This window comes from Sebastes umbrosus, chromosome 18, assembly GCF_015220745.1.
Source record: "Sebastes umbrosus isolate fSebUmb1 chromosome 18, fSebUmb1.pri, whole genome shotgun sequence".
Classification (NCBI taxonomy): Eukaryota; Metazoa; Chordata; class Actinopteri; order Perciformes; family Sebastidae; genus Sebastes; species Sebastes umbrosus.
The window spans coordinates 19,080,023-19,099,270 of record NC_051286.1 but is presented as its reverse complement, the minus strand read 5'-3'; the positions used below and the strand labels follow the sequence as shown (position 1 = coordinate 19,099,270).

At 40.6% G+C, this 19,248-nt stretch overlaps 1 protein-coding gene across 1 annotated transcript; it reads right to left on the bottom strand.

Annotated features, from left to right (window-relative positions):
• Positions 1-739: 739 nt before the first annotated feature.
• Positions 740-18,347, bottom strand: magl (MAX dimerization protein MGA-like). Its single transcript, XM_037750384.1, has 12 exons — positions 17,012-18,347; positions 11,577-12,763; positions 8,687-9,104; positions 8,391-8,487; positions 8,078-8,191; positions 7,844-7,969; positions 4,518-4,631; positions 3,966-4,341; positions 2,388-2,595; positions 1,560-1,797; positions 1,149-1,327; positions 740-955 (listed from the first exon to the last, which is right to left on the bottom strand). Exons 2-12 carry the CDS (start codon positions 12,731-12,733, stop codon positions 758-760), a joined length of 3,225 nt encoding a protein of 1,074 aa, XP_037606312.1. The 5' UTR covers positions 12,734-12,763; positions 17,012-18,347; the 3' UTR covers positions 740-757.
• Positions 18,348-19,248: the final 901 nt, after the last annotated feature.

The window sequence follows — 19,248 nt, the reverse complement described above, 5'->3', positions numbered from 1 at the left end:
ACATCCCACGTCGCAATACATCGAGTATATTCAATATATCACCCACACCTGTTATTAAATGAGGACAAACACTAAATAAGATCTTATAATATTCAGAGGCTGGTCTGTTTTGGATCAGCTGTTCTTCATTCAAATAAATAATAAGTCAAGGCAAGGCAATAAGCCAGTAAGTAACTATTTAGGAGGCAAGGACAATTCTGACAATACAGCATTTTCTGGAGAACAACTATACGTTTTTTATTACAGTGGATTCAGGACTTGAATCACTTGTTACTGCCACACAGATGCATTACTCCTCAGACACCTACCCTGTAGGTGACGATGGAACCGCTGGGCTTCCGCATGAAGATCTTGGCGACCGGGCGGATGAAGTAAGGTCCCACCCAGAAGCGCCGAGACAGCCTGTTGTTATTCATGCGCCGACACAAAGCTTCCAGGACCATTTTGCGGTCCTTGGCCCACTGACACGCCGACTGGATCTCGATTTGCTTTTTCGCTTCTTTTTCATCGGACGTGGTCCCCTGAGATGTGTTTTCTGCTGGGGGACATAATGCAGTATGGTTGTGTATCGCAACAAATAGCAGCAAATCTTCAATACCACCCAGTCAGATATGTCAGGCAAGACTAGGAAAACAAAAAGAGTACAAAAGAATATCTACAAAAAAGATTTCAGTGGCTGGTGAAACATTTACAGCACAAACAGAATGATGTACTTATTGCATCTTCTTTGGTTTCTTACCTGTTTTTTTAACAGCCATTACCGTTCTGAAGTACTTTTCGGCAGGTTATCAGTGGTTGTCTTCTGTGGTTTTGCTGTGTTTGGTGTCGGAGCATCAATGATCTTGGGCTCAAGGGTGAGTTCAGGGGGAGGCTTGCTGTTGAACGCTCTTACACGTGCACATGTCATCAAGCTCTCCAAGTATTTATACACTGGATCCTTATCCTCTTCTCGAACCTGCAATCATGATTTTTAAATTTAAAAAAGGGACAAATGGTATACAAATATGAACATAAGCACAGGTTTTTACACTTACAGATCTTATACTTAAATAATTAGCAATATGTACAGCAGTGTAATGCAAACACTTTTAGTACAAAAAGGTGTAAAAGCTGGTATTAAATCCAATAAGAGAGAGATTGTATTTTACCGGTTGCGTTGGACGAGGTGCACTGCAGCGTTTTAGGACCTTTACAGGGGCAATACACAGTGGGGCACTTTTGGGGATGAAGACCGGCTCTGGATCCACATCATCAATGGGGCGCTTCCACAGTTTTTTAGCATGGGCGCCCGGGTGAGGCTGGATCAAATGATCCATACTAATCATAGCTGGGGAGGGATAAAAGCATTGCATTAACACTTCTGAGTTACTGAGGGTAGTGACCAAACTGAGCAGGAAACAAATATAAAACCTTAAAATTAAATGCATTCCTGGTAACTTATGGTATGAATGAAAGAATGCAGTGATCCAATTGCTTCAAAAGGGTATTTATAGAGGGTAATTGTAGAGATACAGAATAAAAATATAAACAAATTATATCAAAATTGAACTTGATCTTACAGTAAACAGGTTGGATTGAATCTTCACTCTCCATCGCGCTCAGCTGCTTGGTGATCTTGCGTTTGAAGCAGCCACAGCCTAACATGCATTCAGGCCGCCGGCAGTGGAAGGGAGCTCTGCTCGGATGCCGGAGACTGGAACAGATGCAGCCCAGCGTACAGAACTCCTGACCACATTCAGGTCCCTCCGCTTTATACTTTGGACACTGGACTACTCTCGACACCTGACTGGGAAGCATCTGATTAAAAGGAAAGGAGAGACGTCAGAACATTTTCAAATGTGTGTGCCTTTTCTCCATGTCACGTGTCAATTTGTGTGGATGTTAGCCAAGCATTGTTGTCAATACCGCTTACTTACAGATTTACATTTTATATTATAAAAGCAAGAGTTACTTTCAAAGTAAAATTAGGGATGTCACAATACCAGGAATTTAGTAGTCAATACCAATACCAGTAAAATTCCACAATTCTCTATACCAATTTGGTACCACGGTAAAAAACGAACAGTAATACTTTAACATCCATTCCTTTATTACCGTTTGCATACTAGTTGTTGTTGGCATGTTAAACAGGTCAAAATTCCCTCTCTAAAACATCATTTTACAAGATTATATTTGAACACACCATGATGATGTTAGAATTTACCTTCACCCAATACTAATTTTTAAAAATCAATTGCACCTTGCATTTTGAAATCGTCAGGAGGAAAGCTGGTTAACTGTTAGCAGCTGGTATGCAGCCCAGTGCACTGAGCGTTAACATTAACTAGCTCTCTTCCTGCCGATTTCAACACAGATTTGATAGTACATGTGTACAGTAAGTTGCATACCTGTTTTGTCAGCAAACCAGACAGAGCCACCGACAGCCTGTCTGGAGTCAGCTGGGTTCTTCTCTGACCCTGGTTCAGGGCTCCAAACTCCATCTGCAGCAGTTTGAGCTGGAACTTGGTGAAGCCTGAAGGTCTGTGTGCCATCCAGTGGCTCTGGCTAAAGCTCGCCCCTGGTCTCTGGCTGACCGCTGGCTGGTATGTAGGCAGTCTGAACAGACAAGATGAACTGAGCTGATTAGTGTTGTTCATTTTAATTTACAGAAAATGGTGTTTGTATCATGTACTTCTTTATAAGACAATGGCACATTTAGAAACACTTCTGCACAGCTCTTTTATTTTAATTTAGATATGTTGTACATACTTTTATAGCATTTTTTTATGTTTTTTTGTAATTTTCTTCAATTTTATATTCATGTCTCTACCTTTTTATACTTGCTTTTATTTATTTTAATTTAATTTTTATCTTACTATGTTATGTATGCTGTATGTTATGCACCAATACACCAAAGCAAATTCCTTATATGTGAAAACCTACTTGGTAATAAACCAATAAACCATTTTATTTTACTGATACAGATTTTACTGATTTTGCAATATTCACACTGTGCAAGTACGTAAGTGACAACATGTATGACTATAAATGTTCACAAAGTCCTGCAAACAGGGCATAAACCTAAATTAAAGAAACAAGTTGCCCAAGTCACTCAAGGGTAACCATTTTCCTAGAATTAAAGACATCTGGAAGTATGGAAATGAATAAATAAAACCAGTAAAACCAGCACATTTTTAAAAAGACACTGTGAAACTGTAAATGGACACGAGCTTCTCAAATGTGAAGATTTGCTGCTTTTCCTTGTCTTACATCATAGTAAACTGAAAATCTTTGGATTTGAACTGTTGGTTGAACAAAAAAGCTATGTGAAGATGTCCCTTTAGGCTTGAAAATATCACCTCAGGACATTATGATGGACTATTTTATACATCAACCTAGAGTTGTTCCGATACTGATATCAGTATCGGAAATATGTCTGATACTACCCAAAATTCTGTATCGTAGAGTACGCCAGTCTATGCACTGATCCGATACCATAATTTATTAACCCAGAAAAAATATCAACTTGTTTAGCTGGAAATCAAGTCTTCTTCGCCGAAACAGTAGCCTTCACTGTGCTGTCGCCCTGGATGTATCATGGCTGCCACTGGCAGCTACTGTTTTAGAGCAGCGGAGAAGAACTGATCGCAAGTAGTTTCAACAACAGTGCGGTGCTAGTGGACAGTGTACGGTAGTCCGAGTGAAGAAAATGTCAGCCATTTGGCAATATTTCACAGCTGTAAATAATAATAATAACTATATATGTTTTAATCACGCTGGTAATGGATCAGTACTGGGTATCAGCCGATAAAGCAAGTTCAGGTATTGGAATCTGTAAAGAAAAAATGGTATCGGAACATCTCCACACCAAACAATTCATTGAGAAACTAATCAGTAGATTAATCAATAATGAAAATACTTATTAGTTGCACCCTAAACAGAACTAAATAAAGTACCCAAAACCGTAATTACAAATCTATCCTTACCTCTGTGCTGCTGGCTGTGGAGATAGAGATGCAGACTGCTGTATGGGCTGAGCTCCAGCTTGAACGGGGGTCTGAGAGGTCTTCGGGCTGGCCAGAGGAGGAGCCGGTGACGCCAGGGCAGAGTAAAGGAGGGGTTTGAAAGAAAGGGGGCAGGGTCTGTTGGCCACCACGGGGAATTTGGCAGCAGCTTTACGATGCTTGAGTACGCTGTCCAGGGTTTTCACATAGCTGGAGCTCTTCACAGGCAGCTGATAGGCAACAGAGCCCTCAGAGTGTGTGGAGAAGGCATCAGCGCGCTCACTGATATACTGGGCTTCACTTTCCAAGTACTCATCCAACATGTTGCTGCAGAAGGCAGATAGGTTCTTTTGTGATCCTTTAGGAGAGGAGGAACGAAGAGATTTGAATTCATCAATGAGGAGTAATGAATGAGACACAAGTACATACGGTTGGTTTCAGTACAGTTAATCTTTCGGTAATTAGAATGACTATACTAATCCCATTGTATGATGAAAAGGACACTGGAGCAACAACGAGACAAGAGAACCTTACCATCACAGTTAGAAGGAGACGTTTCTTTGCTTCCTATGAACTTGTTTTTCCATCCCTTTATTTTTGTCATGTCACTTGTCTTTCCCGTCCGGGAGATGAAGGATAATCCCTCATCTGTGAAGGAAACATACTGCATTAGCCTTCAGTTAAAGATCACAGCACACAAATAATTCAATGCTTCACAAGTATTTATGGTAGGGATCCTAATTTTAAATGTCTTTTCTGACCGATAGTCGACCCTCGCTAACTGATCGTTAACCGTTAACCGTTAACAGGCAAGATTGGTGCATTGCATGCAGGGGTGCTGTGGTTGTAGTGCCTAACAAGCCGCCCAGCTGCAACAATAAGCCGACGCACAAACAGGTTAAATCCACCATTAATCACCAGTTGCAGTGTATGCGCAAAAGAGACAACCAAGTCCACAGTTCACCCGTCTGAGAGAGTTACTGTGGCAGCCACGATGCTGCGTGCATTGTCGTGGACGCATGCAGCGACTTTCCCAGTATGTCTCCACTACATCATTTAGTTTAGCTGCGAGGTTGTCAGCTGTGTCTGCCTGGCGTACTCTGTCAGCCCGGCATTAGCGACGTAGCGGCGTTAGCGAGTGTCTAACAGACTGTGTGTGTGTGTGTGTGCTACGTTCACAGCGATAACGTTACTGATAACTTCATACTCAACGTCGTCACACACACACACGGTCTGTCAGACTGGAGAATCACATCCTTAATGTGGAGGGCTTTGATCAGCGTTACTTTATTTCCATACTATATAAGAATGCAAAAGGTGTTGGCCGGTTGGCTGGTAATGCTTGCAGGAAGAGGTAATTATCTGTCAGCCTATTGTAATTTGTCCTACTAAATACATTAAGCTACCTTCGAAATGTGCAGTCTACTTTTAGAAAGAGAGATATTGTGAGAGAAAAGGCTAAAAACGTACATATGACTTACATATTATATAAATATGTTAATATGTTTAACCATTCTTGATATCACATCTTCACTGCTGATGGATTGAACTGGGTATAATTACATAGGGGTTTTCAATTTTCAAAGTAGGAGACTTAACATACAGACAAATTTAACTTGTATGGCACTTCTATTGAAGATAAATAGCCATCTTTACCATAAATAAAAGCAGTCCCAGCACAATGAACTCAAGGCCTACATTTCAAGTAAAGGACATTTCTTGAATAAAATGAATAAAAGTGCCTCTTTTAGAAAAAGTGCAAACAGAGTTTTGAGCAGCCCCTTTTCTCTATTCATTTTTTATATTGTCCTACTTCCTTTCCTAGAGAGAGAAATGCTAATAGTTTTGCCTTGAATGGAGTAAGTGCCATTCTGATGCTCATGCGTAGGTGATCATTGGTGAGCCTGGATTGGTAGCCTACTTGGTTACTACAATGTTCATAGCGGAGAAAGGTGACCCAAAGCTGTAAGTCGATCCAAACATGGTCATGGTGTGTAGTGCTACTTTGGTTAGACAGTTTCAGACACAGTCTGAAAGTAGCAGCATCTCTCTCACATCTCTCTTACGCTGTTGTTCTCTCTAGTGAACTGTCTACACCCAGTAAACAATAGATTTGATTGGCACAATTGAGTGAAGCTATTGCCGTATTAACTGAATTAGCTGCACCCGTGGTCTATAACCGTGACAGTCAGGAAAAAAAAACAACGCCCCCCAAAGATTATTATTTCTTCTCATTAATTTATCAGAAATTGGTCGCGGGTCCGGATAGAACCGTCACTCTGTCCGTGGTGATGCCCGATCTATGGCTATGCAGGGGGCAGCGTGCCTACAGCATTGGCTCCTATCACAGCTGATCAACACTGTTTGTAAGGTCAGTATCTGTTCACAACAACAGTAATCCTAAATGAGGAACTGAACGTTTCATGTACTAGACAAGCCAGACATGATAGCTTGTCTGCCCTCAGGTGAAAATATGGTAAAACATTTAATTCATTTTGAAGTCCACAGCAGGTTTTATAGAGGGGTCTGTTTACATGGAAGTGCTAGTTCCTGCTCCATAATATCACCATAATAATTAAATTACATAAACAAATAAAAAAAATCTGAACCCTGATTTACATGAGCCCAGTCGAAAAACACATCACAAAACACCTAAAAACACATTTTAGAAGATCTGCAGACTATGTGTATTTTTAACTGTGGACAATTTGTCCTTTTGCTTCCCCCTTGCATGGAGGTCAGCTTCTGAACAAAGACCCTGCAGATAGGAGTGCAACACTATTCAGTAGGGCTGTGTATTGGCAAGAACCTGGTGATACGATGCATATTATGATAGAGGGGTAACGATCCAATATACTGCGATACTGTAAGCAAGGCGATATATTTAGATTTTTAAAATCTGTCATGGTATAAAGGCACACTGCCATCTGAGTAAACAAAAGTCACGAAGTGAAATGGCTACTATGGGGAATAACATCATCACACATGAATACAATGGGCTCATTGGCTCCACAAGAGTCAAAGCTTTCCAGTCATACCCAATTTATGTAATTCAAGACTGTTAAAGACCTCAGTATGAAGAAATATTCAAATGCAGCATTTTTGAATAGGCGAAAATACCACATTTGTACTACATGCATAAAACTGCATGTGATTATCATAAAGTGACATGTCTGTAAAGGAGAGACTCGTGGGTACCCATAGAACCCATTTTTGTTCACATATCTTGCGGTGAGAAGTCAAGTGACCCCTTTGAAAATGGCCATGCCAGTTTTTCCTTGCCTAAGTTTAGCGTAAATTTTTAGCGTTATTTTGCCTCCTTCACGACAAATGGATTCCTGAGGTTTTCTAGTTTGATGCAGCATAGCTTCACCCTAGCTTAAGAGGTTAATTAAAAATTGATACAGTGTTTGAGAATCAATACAGTATCACAAAGCATAATATCGCGATACTCTATATATATATATATATATTTTTTTTTTTAAATCAATAGATGTTTTCTTACACCCCTATTATTCAGGAGGTCATGCCTGAGGTCACTTAGTTAAAGGGTGAACTAAACATTAGGTCTCTCTGCCACCCAGCGATACGGTTTCACTTACAGTTTACCCACTCCCATTTCCGCAGATGGCCAGACCACCTGAGACAATAAACCCCAAGTAACATATTAGGGTCTCTTGCTCATATTCTTATTGTGACAACACTGTCAAAATTACAAATGTATGTATAATTGAGAAACATATAGTTCAGAGCTAAACTGAAAAACATTTCTGTGTCCAAACAGAGCTAATTAAATGCCCCACGATAAGAATGCACCTTCAATAAACAAGCACAAACTGTCAAAGATCAGTCCAACTTACCACCAGGAGACAGAGCCTTGGCGTTGTCTTGTTCTGGTAGGTTTGGGGGAGGCAGTGGCAGATGAACCCCCAGATACTGCAGGTCGATGGACTTTGTTGGGTCTAGGGAGCTTAACTTCAAGCCCACTAGAAAACAGATAAAAAGGAGTCAACAAGAGAAAGATATCTACACTTTATCACTTTGTATAACCTACTGAACCACTGGGATGTTGATGTATGTTTGTATGAACTCACCCTCCTGCAGCACAGGATGGATGACCTGTCTGTGTTTGAGAACCCTGAGGTCATGCAGCAGGATCGCCTCCAACCGGGCTATCTTCTCCTCATCAGTCTCTGGAATCACCTCCACTGAAACGCCACAGAAATGTTTTTCAAAAGAATCGGGCGCATGATATTGAATTCATTGTTAGTTAAATAAAATAAAAGTGAGGCTACAATAGGTTAAAGCAGGATTTAAGATCGGCATAACAACCACAGTATAGCAGAACTGTGCAAAAGCATTTGTCACAGACGTCAGCCAAATAAAAGAGATCTTTACATTGCTTACCTTTTCCCTTCCACTGCATCGGCGTCATTAGGGAAACTGGAGATGCCGATGGTGTGCTACTGGCTGGCTTGTCCCCAACGTGAACCTCAAGAGCTTCCTGTCACACAGAAGAAAATTAAAGCTTAAACACTTTACAGAACTTTTACTACTGTGCACTCAAAATCATTCGGCTATGCAACAACAAACCCCATCTCAGGACGACTAAATCAAAAATAATCCTTTGGAGACATGCAGATATGTGATAGAGCATTCTTTGCAGTAATTTGTACCGTTTTTCCCCATTTCTATGGTATTACCTTTGAGGTGAATGACACAAACAGCAGGCCTTCTACATCATCCAGCTCTGGTTGCATAGCGACAGTCAACGATGGGCTGTGGTGTACCGTGGGGGAGGCAGCCGGAGCTTTCCACATACTTCCCCGTGAATTCGCCCAGCGTCTGTTAATCTTCTTCCTCTTCTTGCGGGACCTAGGTGATGATCCCGGTGTAGACTTTGAGGAAATAGGGGTTGTGGATGTTGCAGCATGGCTTTCTTCCTTGTGTTCTACAAGTGGACGTTGTTGGACAAGCACAAGCTCGCCAAGGGCATGCTTTCCTCTTATACAGGGGACAAAGGGTTCATCCTTAGTGGAAGAGGTAGACATTATGGGCTTCAGGACCAGTCTGGTCTCTTGCTCATTGGAGAGAGAAGCAGGGACGGTGGGATTCTTCGCGCTGGAAGACAGTAAAAAGGAGTACCGTTTATGGACACTAAACAACTTAAAATGATAATGATGATCTCATTATAAAAATATGTTAACGTGAGATGGCACGGCATGTGGCAATAGTATTATAATAGGGTAATTCCAGCAGTTTAACTGACGAATGGCCACCCATTTCCCAGCTTATGTTTATGTACTTGTCGTTGCATAATGTGCTTACATTCTAGTGTCCCCCACATGCTGCACCTGATAATGCAGTCATGGGTAGCAAGTACTCATTCGGGTCCCAAGGCCTCCAAAATAGCAAGTGTGAGGCTATATAAACACCAGAAAAACGACAAAAAACTTTGAAACTCATTGTGTAACGCCCATATAGTCCTCAATTTCTGGTTGAGAATGCAAAACAGGTGTCGATTCAAATCAGTGATAACTTTTGAGGCCATGGTTTGTGGTATTTTTAAGCAAATGTCCTATTCAATTTTGTTAAAAGTCTTTTTGTGACCACTGTACTAGAAGTCATCATGTGTAAAATATAAGATGTTCCTCTTATCATCCACCGTAAATATGTCCGTTCCTTAAAGTGACCTGCCAGAATTTATCCTCAAGAGAGATGCCACATTTTGGTGATGGCTTTGTCGAGCTGGACACAGCGGTGGATGTATGTTTTTTTGCTCCATCAGTTATTACCACAGTCTTATTACACGGCTGTGATGAATAATTGATTGTGATTGGTCAATCACGGCGTTCTACGGTGTGTTATTTATTTATAGCAGACCGCTACTATGGGCGCAGTTCTGATATCGGACTCTGGCGGACCATTTTTGTGTCAAATTATTGATTTCTTAATAAGTAGCAGTGTAATAAGCAGAATAATGTACAGCTAGCGGGTCTTTGTTGAGACGTCGGGCACCAGCCCTCCGCCAGCTTCGCCCTGTCTGGGTTTCTTTCACAACAATGACCGGCTCGCTGTACATTATCCCTTACATAACAGGATGAAAGCAGTCAGACTGCCAACATTTTCCTAACATTGACATTAAAATACAAAAAGTTAAGACAAAAGCATGGTGAATATATTTCTTTAAGTTTTGAAAGTTGCACCTAGTCAAATGCCATATGTTGATACATTCCCTGGCCACTTTATTGGGTACACCTAAACAATCCAATACAATCCAGTAAAACAGCTCTGTCACATATATTCTACCTTTACTAAGCTTATAATGGCCAGTTTTTAATAAAACTAAAGGTGTTAATTCAACTATATGTTTATTACGGGGTCGTACATTGTGGTATTATTGTACTTACTGCATTACATTGAAATGTGTTTCTCATATTCTTCCCCCCTCACGTCTGGGAAAAACATTAGAAACACCTCTAGTGGATGACTGGCAAGAAGCTGTTGACTGTATCAACACAGTCTTTACCTGCGACAATATCACGCCTATTCGGAACAAGATGGATCACAGCTAATCACCTCTCTCTCTCATATTCCTTTTGGGCAATGTAAATACATAACACGATTTTGGAACTGCATAGCCAAGGAGATTAGATGTATTTTCAAAATTAAAAAACATCCTGGGCTTTTTTTCCTGGGTCTACCCTCTAAAGATGCATCACTTCCCTCTCCTGCTTTTACTTTGTGGTATAAAGAGATATTTAATGTACTACCACATAAGAGGATCACCTCTGTGCTTAAAGGTAATGACCATGTAATTTCTGAACATTTGAAAGCCATTTATGGACTATCTCCCTGTAGAGTGTGGTAATCTTTTTCATTTCTTTCATGACCTGGAAAGCTTCAGGAAAGAATACTGATGTTGGAAACACTCACTTGGACTAAGGCTAGGTCAAAGGTGACACAGCCAATGGCGGATGGAGCTGAACTATGGGATCTTTATGTGAAGGAAACCGCTTTTTGTTCTTGTCTGGACAGATTTTTTGTTGCTTTTTTGTTGTTGCTGTTTTGTTTTTTGAATCAAAAACTTTTTATTGAGGTTTTGCAGGACATAGCAAAAGTACAGCGCTGTTTGGTCACCAAAGAGAAATGACAGTCATTGCCAGCAAGCCATACTGAAAACTTACTTTCACGCCAAGGACTTGCAATGAATAAGTGAATAGTGTGTGCTGTAGTCGAGCTGCACTTAATAATCAAGTATTTACAAGATCTTGAATGTATCTAAAAAAGGGCCACATGCTTTCTTGTTGCTGTTTTATGCTGCTTGTCTTCCTGTGTACATACTGTGTTATTTACGGTGCGCTATATGTTGTCGTAGCCTACTTGTTTCATATTATTTGACAACCACAATAATAATTATCTAGTTAAATGATTACCTCCCTGACAGGATTAATCAAAACTGGACATTATTATCTTAAAGGTAGAGGTATTGGATTCCTTTAGATTTTACAGGTGCACCTAACAAAGTGGCCACTGAGTGTATATCAATGTGTTGCATACAGAACAAATACATAAAAACTATATACAACTTACCTCATATCCGCAACCTTCTCCTTGTTTTCATTGAGTTCAGCAGGTTTTAAGATAGCAGGCTGAGTGTCTGTCTTCACCTCATTAATGATCCGGTTTAGGCGGGGGTTGTGCCCGTCCTCCCTGAAGCCTTTTGCAAACGGATTATGATTAATTTTCAGCTGGGTGATCCGAAAGTTCTGATAAGTCGTCACCGCCATGAATTCAGTTTGCGGGAAAGTAAAGGTCATGCTCTCTGGTCCCATAACCACCGGCTTGTCAGGTGTGGGTGGGTCCCCATCCAGGACAGGTATCACATGTAGCCTGGGAATGTAGCGATGCATGGAGTATAGGTTTATATGACCATCCTGGTCTTGGATATGATTGGTCAGTTTGAGTTTGTAGAAGGACACCAAGCTACCCATCCACTCTGAGCCTCGACTGGGTGAGTAATGGTGGGAAAATGCCCGGATCAGACCCTGGCCCTGGTGCTCTGCTGGTCCATTGACCTCCCATTTGGATGTGCTCCAGCGGTACCTGTACTGGTCCGATGGAACAATGGAAAGGACCAGACTGTACTGCCGGTCAGGCTCTAGACCAGTCAGGCGATATCGACAGTATGGGAACATGCGTCGCCCCGGTTTAGTGAGAATCATCTCTGTTCCACAACTGTAGAACTGCTTCCACACGTTGTGGCTCTCCAGAGTGACGCTGACACCTTTGAAGGTCAACACAGTAGGAAAGTTATTTCCCAGGCCTCGACTGCCATATGTGGTAGACGGCAACACAGACAATGTTAGTGGTGCTTCTGATATGTTGACCATGCTCGTCCCTGTGCATGTTAGCGAGTCTGATGCTGATGCTATATGTGAGGTAGCTTGGCTTCCTTCAACAGTCCCTTCAATGGTAGTAGGTGATGTTGCAGCAGGCTTGGCCGGGCTGGCTTCAGCAGGTGAAGAGAGAGCTGAGCTACAATCATTACTTGCCATGGAGACGGCTCTTTTCTCAATCATTGTCTCAGTCGGGAGATTATTCGGTCTTGTAGTGGTTGGATCAAAAGGAGTTGAAGCAGGGACGGTGATCGGAGGAGCCGAGATGGGGATGTTAGTCGAGCTCCCCTCCTCATCCTTCACTGCATGTAGGTCCTCCATCGATGCAGGTTCAGGGTCAGTGGCAGGCATCACCAAAGGCTGTCACACTTCATTTGATACCTAACAGAAAATGATATAATAATAATGTTAACTACATAGCAAAGCAATGTTCACGGGTACAATATACATTTCAGAGCTAATTAAGCCATAAGACAGAAAATAAAAAGGACAGAAAAATAAAAATGAAAGCCAAATACAACCCATTTGCTGACAAATTTGCTCCAGGTCATCGAAGCAAAGCAAGTAATGGCAGAAAAGAAATAAGAGCCATAAAAGATGTGACAAGAAATGTAAACAATTAGAGAAATTCAGCAGTCAATACAGTACATCCAAAATGTACAGCTGTACTGTAAAAGATTGAAAACAACTCTAGTAGTATTTTTTACTGAAAAATTAAGCCATGAACTCACATTACAACATTCTTAAAAGTGGTCCAGTACCACTAGCATCAGTGGTCTGGCAACACTGTGCTACCTGCACAAATGACAGTCGTAGGACATGATAAACATGGTCTAAACCAAAAAAAATAAATTGTACTATAGTCAATATCAAAGCATTGTTTTCATACTCCTGAAAAATAAATTAGTTAGTAATGGAGAAATTATCATTTATTTACAATAGGGCTGTCAAAGTTAATGCGAAAATAACGTGTTCACGCAAATTCATGTTAACACATTAATTTCTTTAATGCATTAATCTTTTGATCTTTCAGAGGTTGTAGCGGACTCAGTTTTAAAACCTAAGGAATCCATTAGTACCAACCATGTCATACGAGCTTATCGTGGAGGAAGTTAAATAATGCTCCGAACTTGTGCTAAATTTTGGCGAGGAAAACTGTCATGGTCATTTTCAATGGGGTGAAAATGGGTTCTATGGGTACCCACGAGTCACCCCTTTACGGACATGCCCACTTTATGATAATCACATGCAGTTTGGGGCAAGTCATAGTCAAGTCAGCACACTGACAGCTGTTTCTTGTTGGGCTCGAGTTTGCCATGTTATGATTTGAGCATATCTTTATGTTAAATGCAGTACCTGTTAGGGTTTCTGGACAATAGGTGTCATTGTTTTGTTAATTGATTTCCAATAATAAATATATACATACATTTTCATAAAGCAAGCATATTTTCCTACTCCCATGTTGATAAGAGTATTAAATACTTGACAAATCTTCTTTTAAGGTACATTTTGAACAAATAAAAAATGTGTGATTAATCATGGACAATCGTGTGATTAATCACAATTACATATTTTAATTGACTGACAGTCCTAATTTACAACCATGGGCCAAATCACATGTGGTCCTTCTATGAGCTTTTACTGTGTAAAAACATATATTTATTAACTATACCCAACATGCCAAGCTATATAAAAAGGCACACTTCGTCACTCGGTTTCACATTAAGAAGATTAAGTAAATCCAGAGGACAGATGGTAATTTTTTTGAATGGGTTATGTATGAATAATTTTGATGTGTTTTGTTTTTTTGTCTGATGGGTCTTACTTGTCTGTCTGTCTGTCTATGGTAACAGTATGTCTATTGTATGTGTACTTTCTCTCAAACTGAGCTGCCTATGGATGCCTATGGATGAATTTCAGTGCAAACTGACCATAAAGTTGTATTTGTTGTTATGATGTTGCATACCCTTATTTGCAACAATAATAATACATTTTATTTATATAGCGCTTTTCTGGATACTCAAAGACACTTTACACAGATAAAATGATCATACAAATAAAGATATAATAACAAATATAAAACACACAATATTGATTGTACACAATAGAAGCAGTTCTAAAAAGGTGAGTTTTGAGTAGTGATTTGAATGTGGACAGGTTGGTGCAGTCTTTGATGTGTTTGGGGAGTGAGTTCTAGAGGGAGGGGGCGGCTATGGGAAATGCTCTGTCGCCCCAGGTACGGTGATTGGTTCTGAGAGGTATGGACAGGAGGTTGGACTACAGAATAAAATGCACCAAAACTAAGACTGTCTTTCCTTAAACATCACTTGACTAATAGTAAATCAAATTGCACAAAAGGTGATATTTTTTTATTTGCAGCAATGGACTACAGAATAAAATGCATAAAGTGCCAAAAACTAAACCACAAATGCAGAAACACCAGGTGAATAAAATAGTGGGAATTAAGAAAAGACAATAAAACACCAAAACTAAGGCTGTCTTTCCTTAAAAAACACTAGACTAATAGTAAACATTATCAAATTGCACAAAAGGTGGAGTATTTTTTTTTAAGTTTAATATATAATTTCTCTTCGCAGTGTGAGAGAAGTGGACTTTGTCATGGTTGAGGTGTGCTGCAGGACCACTTCTGGTTTGACTGACCAATAGGTATCACACCACTGAGGACGGCTGAATGGCCGAAATGCTCGACATTTTAAGTATGGTGAAGACACCTTTGCAGCCCTGATAAAATCATCTCTGTCGGCGACAACAGAGAAGACAAGCTAGTAACCTGTGTGTCCTGTTGTCATGCCCTCTCCTGGGTCAATGTGCTAATCGCACCAACACACTCAGATGCTGTAGCCTTTAAAAGATGTTGAACACCCTTATCTGCAACAATAGACTACAGAATAAAATGCATAACGACATAAACCAAAAATGAAAAAACACTAGGTGAATAAAGTAGTGGGAATTAAGAAAAGACAAAACACCAAAACTAAGGCTGTCTTTCCTTAAAAAAAACATCACTTGACTAATAGTAAATCAAATTGCAAAAAGGTGGTATTTTTTTTTTAAGTTTAATATATAATTTCTCTTCACAGTGAGAGAGAAGTGGACTTTGTCTTGGTTGAGGTGTGCATGCAGGACCACTTCAGTGTTGACTGACCAATAACCTGCCTGGTATCACACCGCTGAGGACGGCTGAAATGCTCGGTATTATAAGTATGGTGAAGACACCTTTGCAGCCCTGATAAAATCATCTCTGTCGACAACAACAACAGAGGACAAGCTACTAACCTGTGTGTCCTGTTGTCCTGCCCTCTCCTGGGTCAATGTGCTAATCACACCAACACACAGATGCTTTAGCCTTTAAAAGATGTTGCACACCTTTATTTGCAACAATGGACTACAGAATAAAATGCATAATGTGCAAAACTAAACCATAAATGCAGAAACACCAGGTGAATAAAGTAGTGGGAATTAAGAATAATAAAACACCAAAACTAAGGCTGTTTTTCCTTAAAAAAACAAAACATCACTTAACTAATAGTGAACATTATCAAATGCACAAAGGTGGTATTTTTAAGTTTAATATATAATTTCTCTTCACAGTGAGAGAGAAGTGGACTTTGTCTTGGTTGAGGTGTGCATGCAGGACCACTTCAGTGTTGACTGACCAATAACCTGCCTGGTATCACACCGCTGAGGACGGCTGAAATGCTCGGTATTATAAGTATGGTGAAGACACCTTTGCAGCCCTGATAAAATCATCTCTGTCGATGATAACAGAGAGGACAAGCTCATAACCTGTGTGTCCTGTTGTCCTGCCCTCTCCTGGGTCAATGTGCTAATCACACTAACACACAGATGCTGTAGCCTTTAAAAGATGTTGCACACCCTTATTTGCAACAATGGACTACAGAATAAAATGCATAACGTGCAGAACTAAACCACAAATGCAGAAACACCAGGTGAAGTAGAATAAAGTGGTGGGAATTAAGAAAAAAGACAATAATAAAACACCAAAACTAAGGTTGTCTTTTCTTAAAAAAACACTTGACTAATAGTAAATTAAATTGCACAAAGGTGGTATTTAAGTTTAATATATAATTTCTCTTCGCAGTGTGAGTGAAGTGGACTTTGTCTGGGTTGAGGTGTGACTGACCAATAGCCTGCCTGGTATCACACCACTGAGGACGGCTGAATGAAGACACTACAAACGGACAACATTTTCACCTTTGCAGCCCTGATAAAAATCCTCTCTGTCGACGACATCAGAGAGGACAAAGCTACTAACCTGTGTGTCCTGTTGTCCTGCCCTCTCTGGGTCAATGTGCTAATCACACTAGTAGTCACACCAACACACACAGATGCTGTAGCCTTTAAAGAAAGGTGTTAACCAACCAAACCCGAGCATAAAACATATCGTTACCGACATGTTTACCACCCAAACTCCAACTGCTCTCCGTGTAACAAAATTCCATGAAACCATGACAACAATCTTTAAGTTGTTTAGCCCACCAACGGCTCTTTCTTCTTCCTCACACACACCAACAGAAGAGGAAGGCCTGCCTGCTCCTCCACTCACTCACTCACCAAGTTGGAAAAGTTTCACTAAAAAAGCCTCACCTTTTTACCGCTGAATGCCTCGTGTTTCTACGGTAGCGACATAACGTTCACGGTAAAAACAACTCCAACTGTTGCACTCCTCCGTCGTCGTCGTCGTCGTTGAAAGAGAGGCCTCGGTTGAATCCCTCGAACACACAAACTGGCAAATGGAGGCCGAGAGCCACGAGCTGCTCGCATCGAACGAACCGACCCGAGCGTGCACGCAAGCGAAGCCAAAGCGCATGCACGCGGAGTATCACCCCCCCACCGCCGCCTTCTTTCAATGGCGCGTGATTCCCGGGCCGCCAGCGCGAGGGAAGCGGGAGTCCACCACCATCCCGGAGGTTTTTTTTTTTTTTTTTTTTTTTCTCCTCCTCGCTTGTATGTTCCCACCTCGAGAGCTCACAGTCCGGTAGCGCCGGTAACAGGACAACTCTCAGCAAGTTTAGTTTCCCGAGCTGAGAGCACAGAGCCGGCACTTTTATCCTACTTCTTCTACCTCTTCTCACCCTCTCTCTCTCAAACACACACACACTATCCTCTCTCTGCCTCTCTCTCTCTCTCTCTCTATCAAACACACACACACACACACACACACACACATCCGTGCTCTCGGAGCTGTGACGTAACACGTTCTTCACCATGGCGGTCGAGCTGCTCCCAACAGCCAATGCTCGCACGCTCTCCCTCCCCAGCACTGAACCAAACGGCCAGTTAGTTGTTTCAGTCATGGTGTCAGTTGGCCGGACAATTTTGACCCAAACACACCCTAAATAAAACACAATAAAATGTATTTTTGTCGCAAGGGACAGTAAATTCAGTTTTCTTGTCAACACTGCATTAAAATTAACCTGCACCGTGTTCAATAAGGTATTATTCACCTTCTACACGACGCAAAAACAACGTCGACTGGCCGTGACTGGTTTTGTTTCTTTGAATAAATGGCGACTAACTGCCTACGAAATATATGATAAATACAGGCTAATGTAACTGAATGCTTGCACCGTGAAAGAATAACCCAAATCTTGAGCATTTAATTTAATTTTAATTAAATTTTTAATTATTAATTTTGTGGTTTAAAATATATATTTCCGTCTAAACGTGTGATGTGGTGCCTTCTTTAAATGGGGTCGTATGTCCCGTGTTCACGAGAAGAGTTCCGTATGAACGAACGTCCCCCTCTTGTGGGCAAATGGAAGTTAGCTTGACAATTTGACCCAAATAAACCCCCAATAAAATAAAATTAAAAGTATTTTTGTAGCAAGGGGACAGCAAATTTAGTTGTCTTGTTAAAAAATAACCTTCACCGTGTTCAACTACGTATTATTTATCTAAAACAGCTGGGGAAACAACGTAGACTGGCTTTGTTTCTCTGACAAAATAGCGGCTAACTGCCTACGAAAATATGATAATAAAGGCTAATCTAACTGAATGCTTGCCCCCGTGAACAAAATAACCCAAAACAGCATTTAATACAGCATTTAATTTAATTTTGTGGTTTAAAACATATGTTTCCGTCTAGACGTGTGATGTGGTGTCTTCTTCAAATGGGGTCGTATTAACCGTGTTCACGACAACAGTTCCGTATGGACGACTCCCTCTTGTGGGCAAATGGAAGCTCATTTTTAGGAACATAATATTTGTGAATATATTGTAATTTTAGTGGTATATTTTAATTCTTCGTTAGAGTATAATATGTCTGAGGAAAATGTTGATTTTCGTCTCTTTTCCTCTGTCATTATGCCTTCACATTTACTGCATTATGTTAACCACTACTTGGTAACTTAGCCTCCGTGGTTACTAGACGACAGTTACCGGCAGTAACGTTAATATCGCTGTTGCTTAGCAGCAGTGTTCTCACGACTTAGTTACGAGTTTCATTTGAACGCAGCAATATTCCCACATTATAACCATAAACCTCCTGCTGGCAACAAGCATTAGTAAACCATACAAATCACTCACTATTCAAGTAAACTTCAATGCATTAGTGTCTTAATGTGACTGACAGATAAGCCTCTTTGTTGTTTGTAAAGTGAAATGAACGCAGAGGAAGGAAGAAGGCTCAGTAGTGAGTGCAGGGAGGGGGTTGGGCTATAATAACAAATGGCTCGATGCTGTATAAGTAAAAATATTACTATAAATAAATAAATAAACCAGTGAATAAATGAGGCGAGTGAGCATCTCAGCTGTTATGCATGATTGTAGACGTGGGTTTAACGTCCAAATTACATTTTTAGTTGATTAAGTGAAATATCATT

Coding starts and splice junctions, on each gene's coding strand:
- magl (XM_037750384.1), bottom strand. CDS start 12,733: ATGCCTGCCACTGACCCTGAACCTGCATCGATGGAGGACCTACATGCA. Junction 7,970..8,077: donor CCATCCTGTGCTGCAGGAGG/GTGAGTTCATAC, acceptor TCTGTTTTCTAG/TGGGCTTGAAGTTAAGCTCC. Junction 2,596..3,965: donor CCACAGCCAGCAGCACAGAG/GTAAGGATAGAT, acceptor TTGTCTGTTCAG/ACTGCCTACATACCAGCCAG.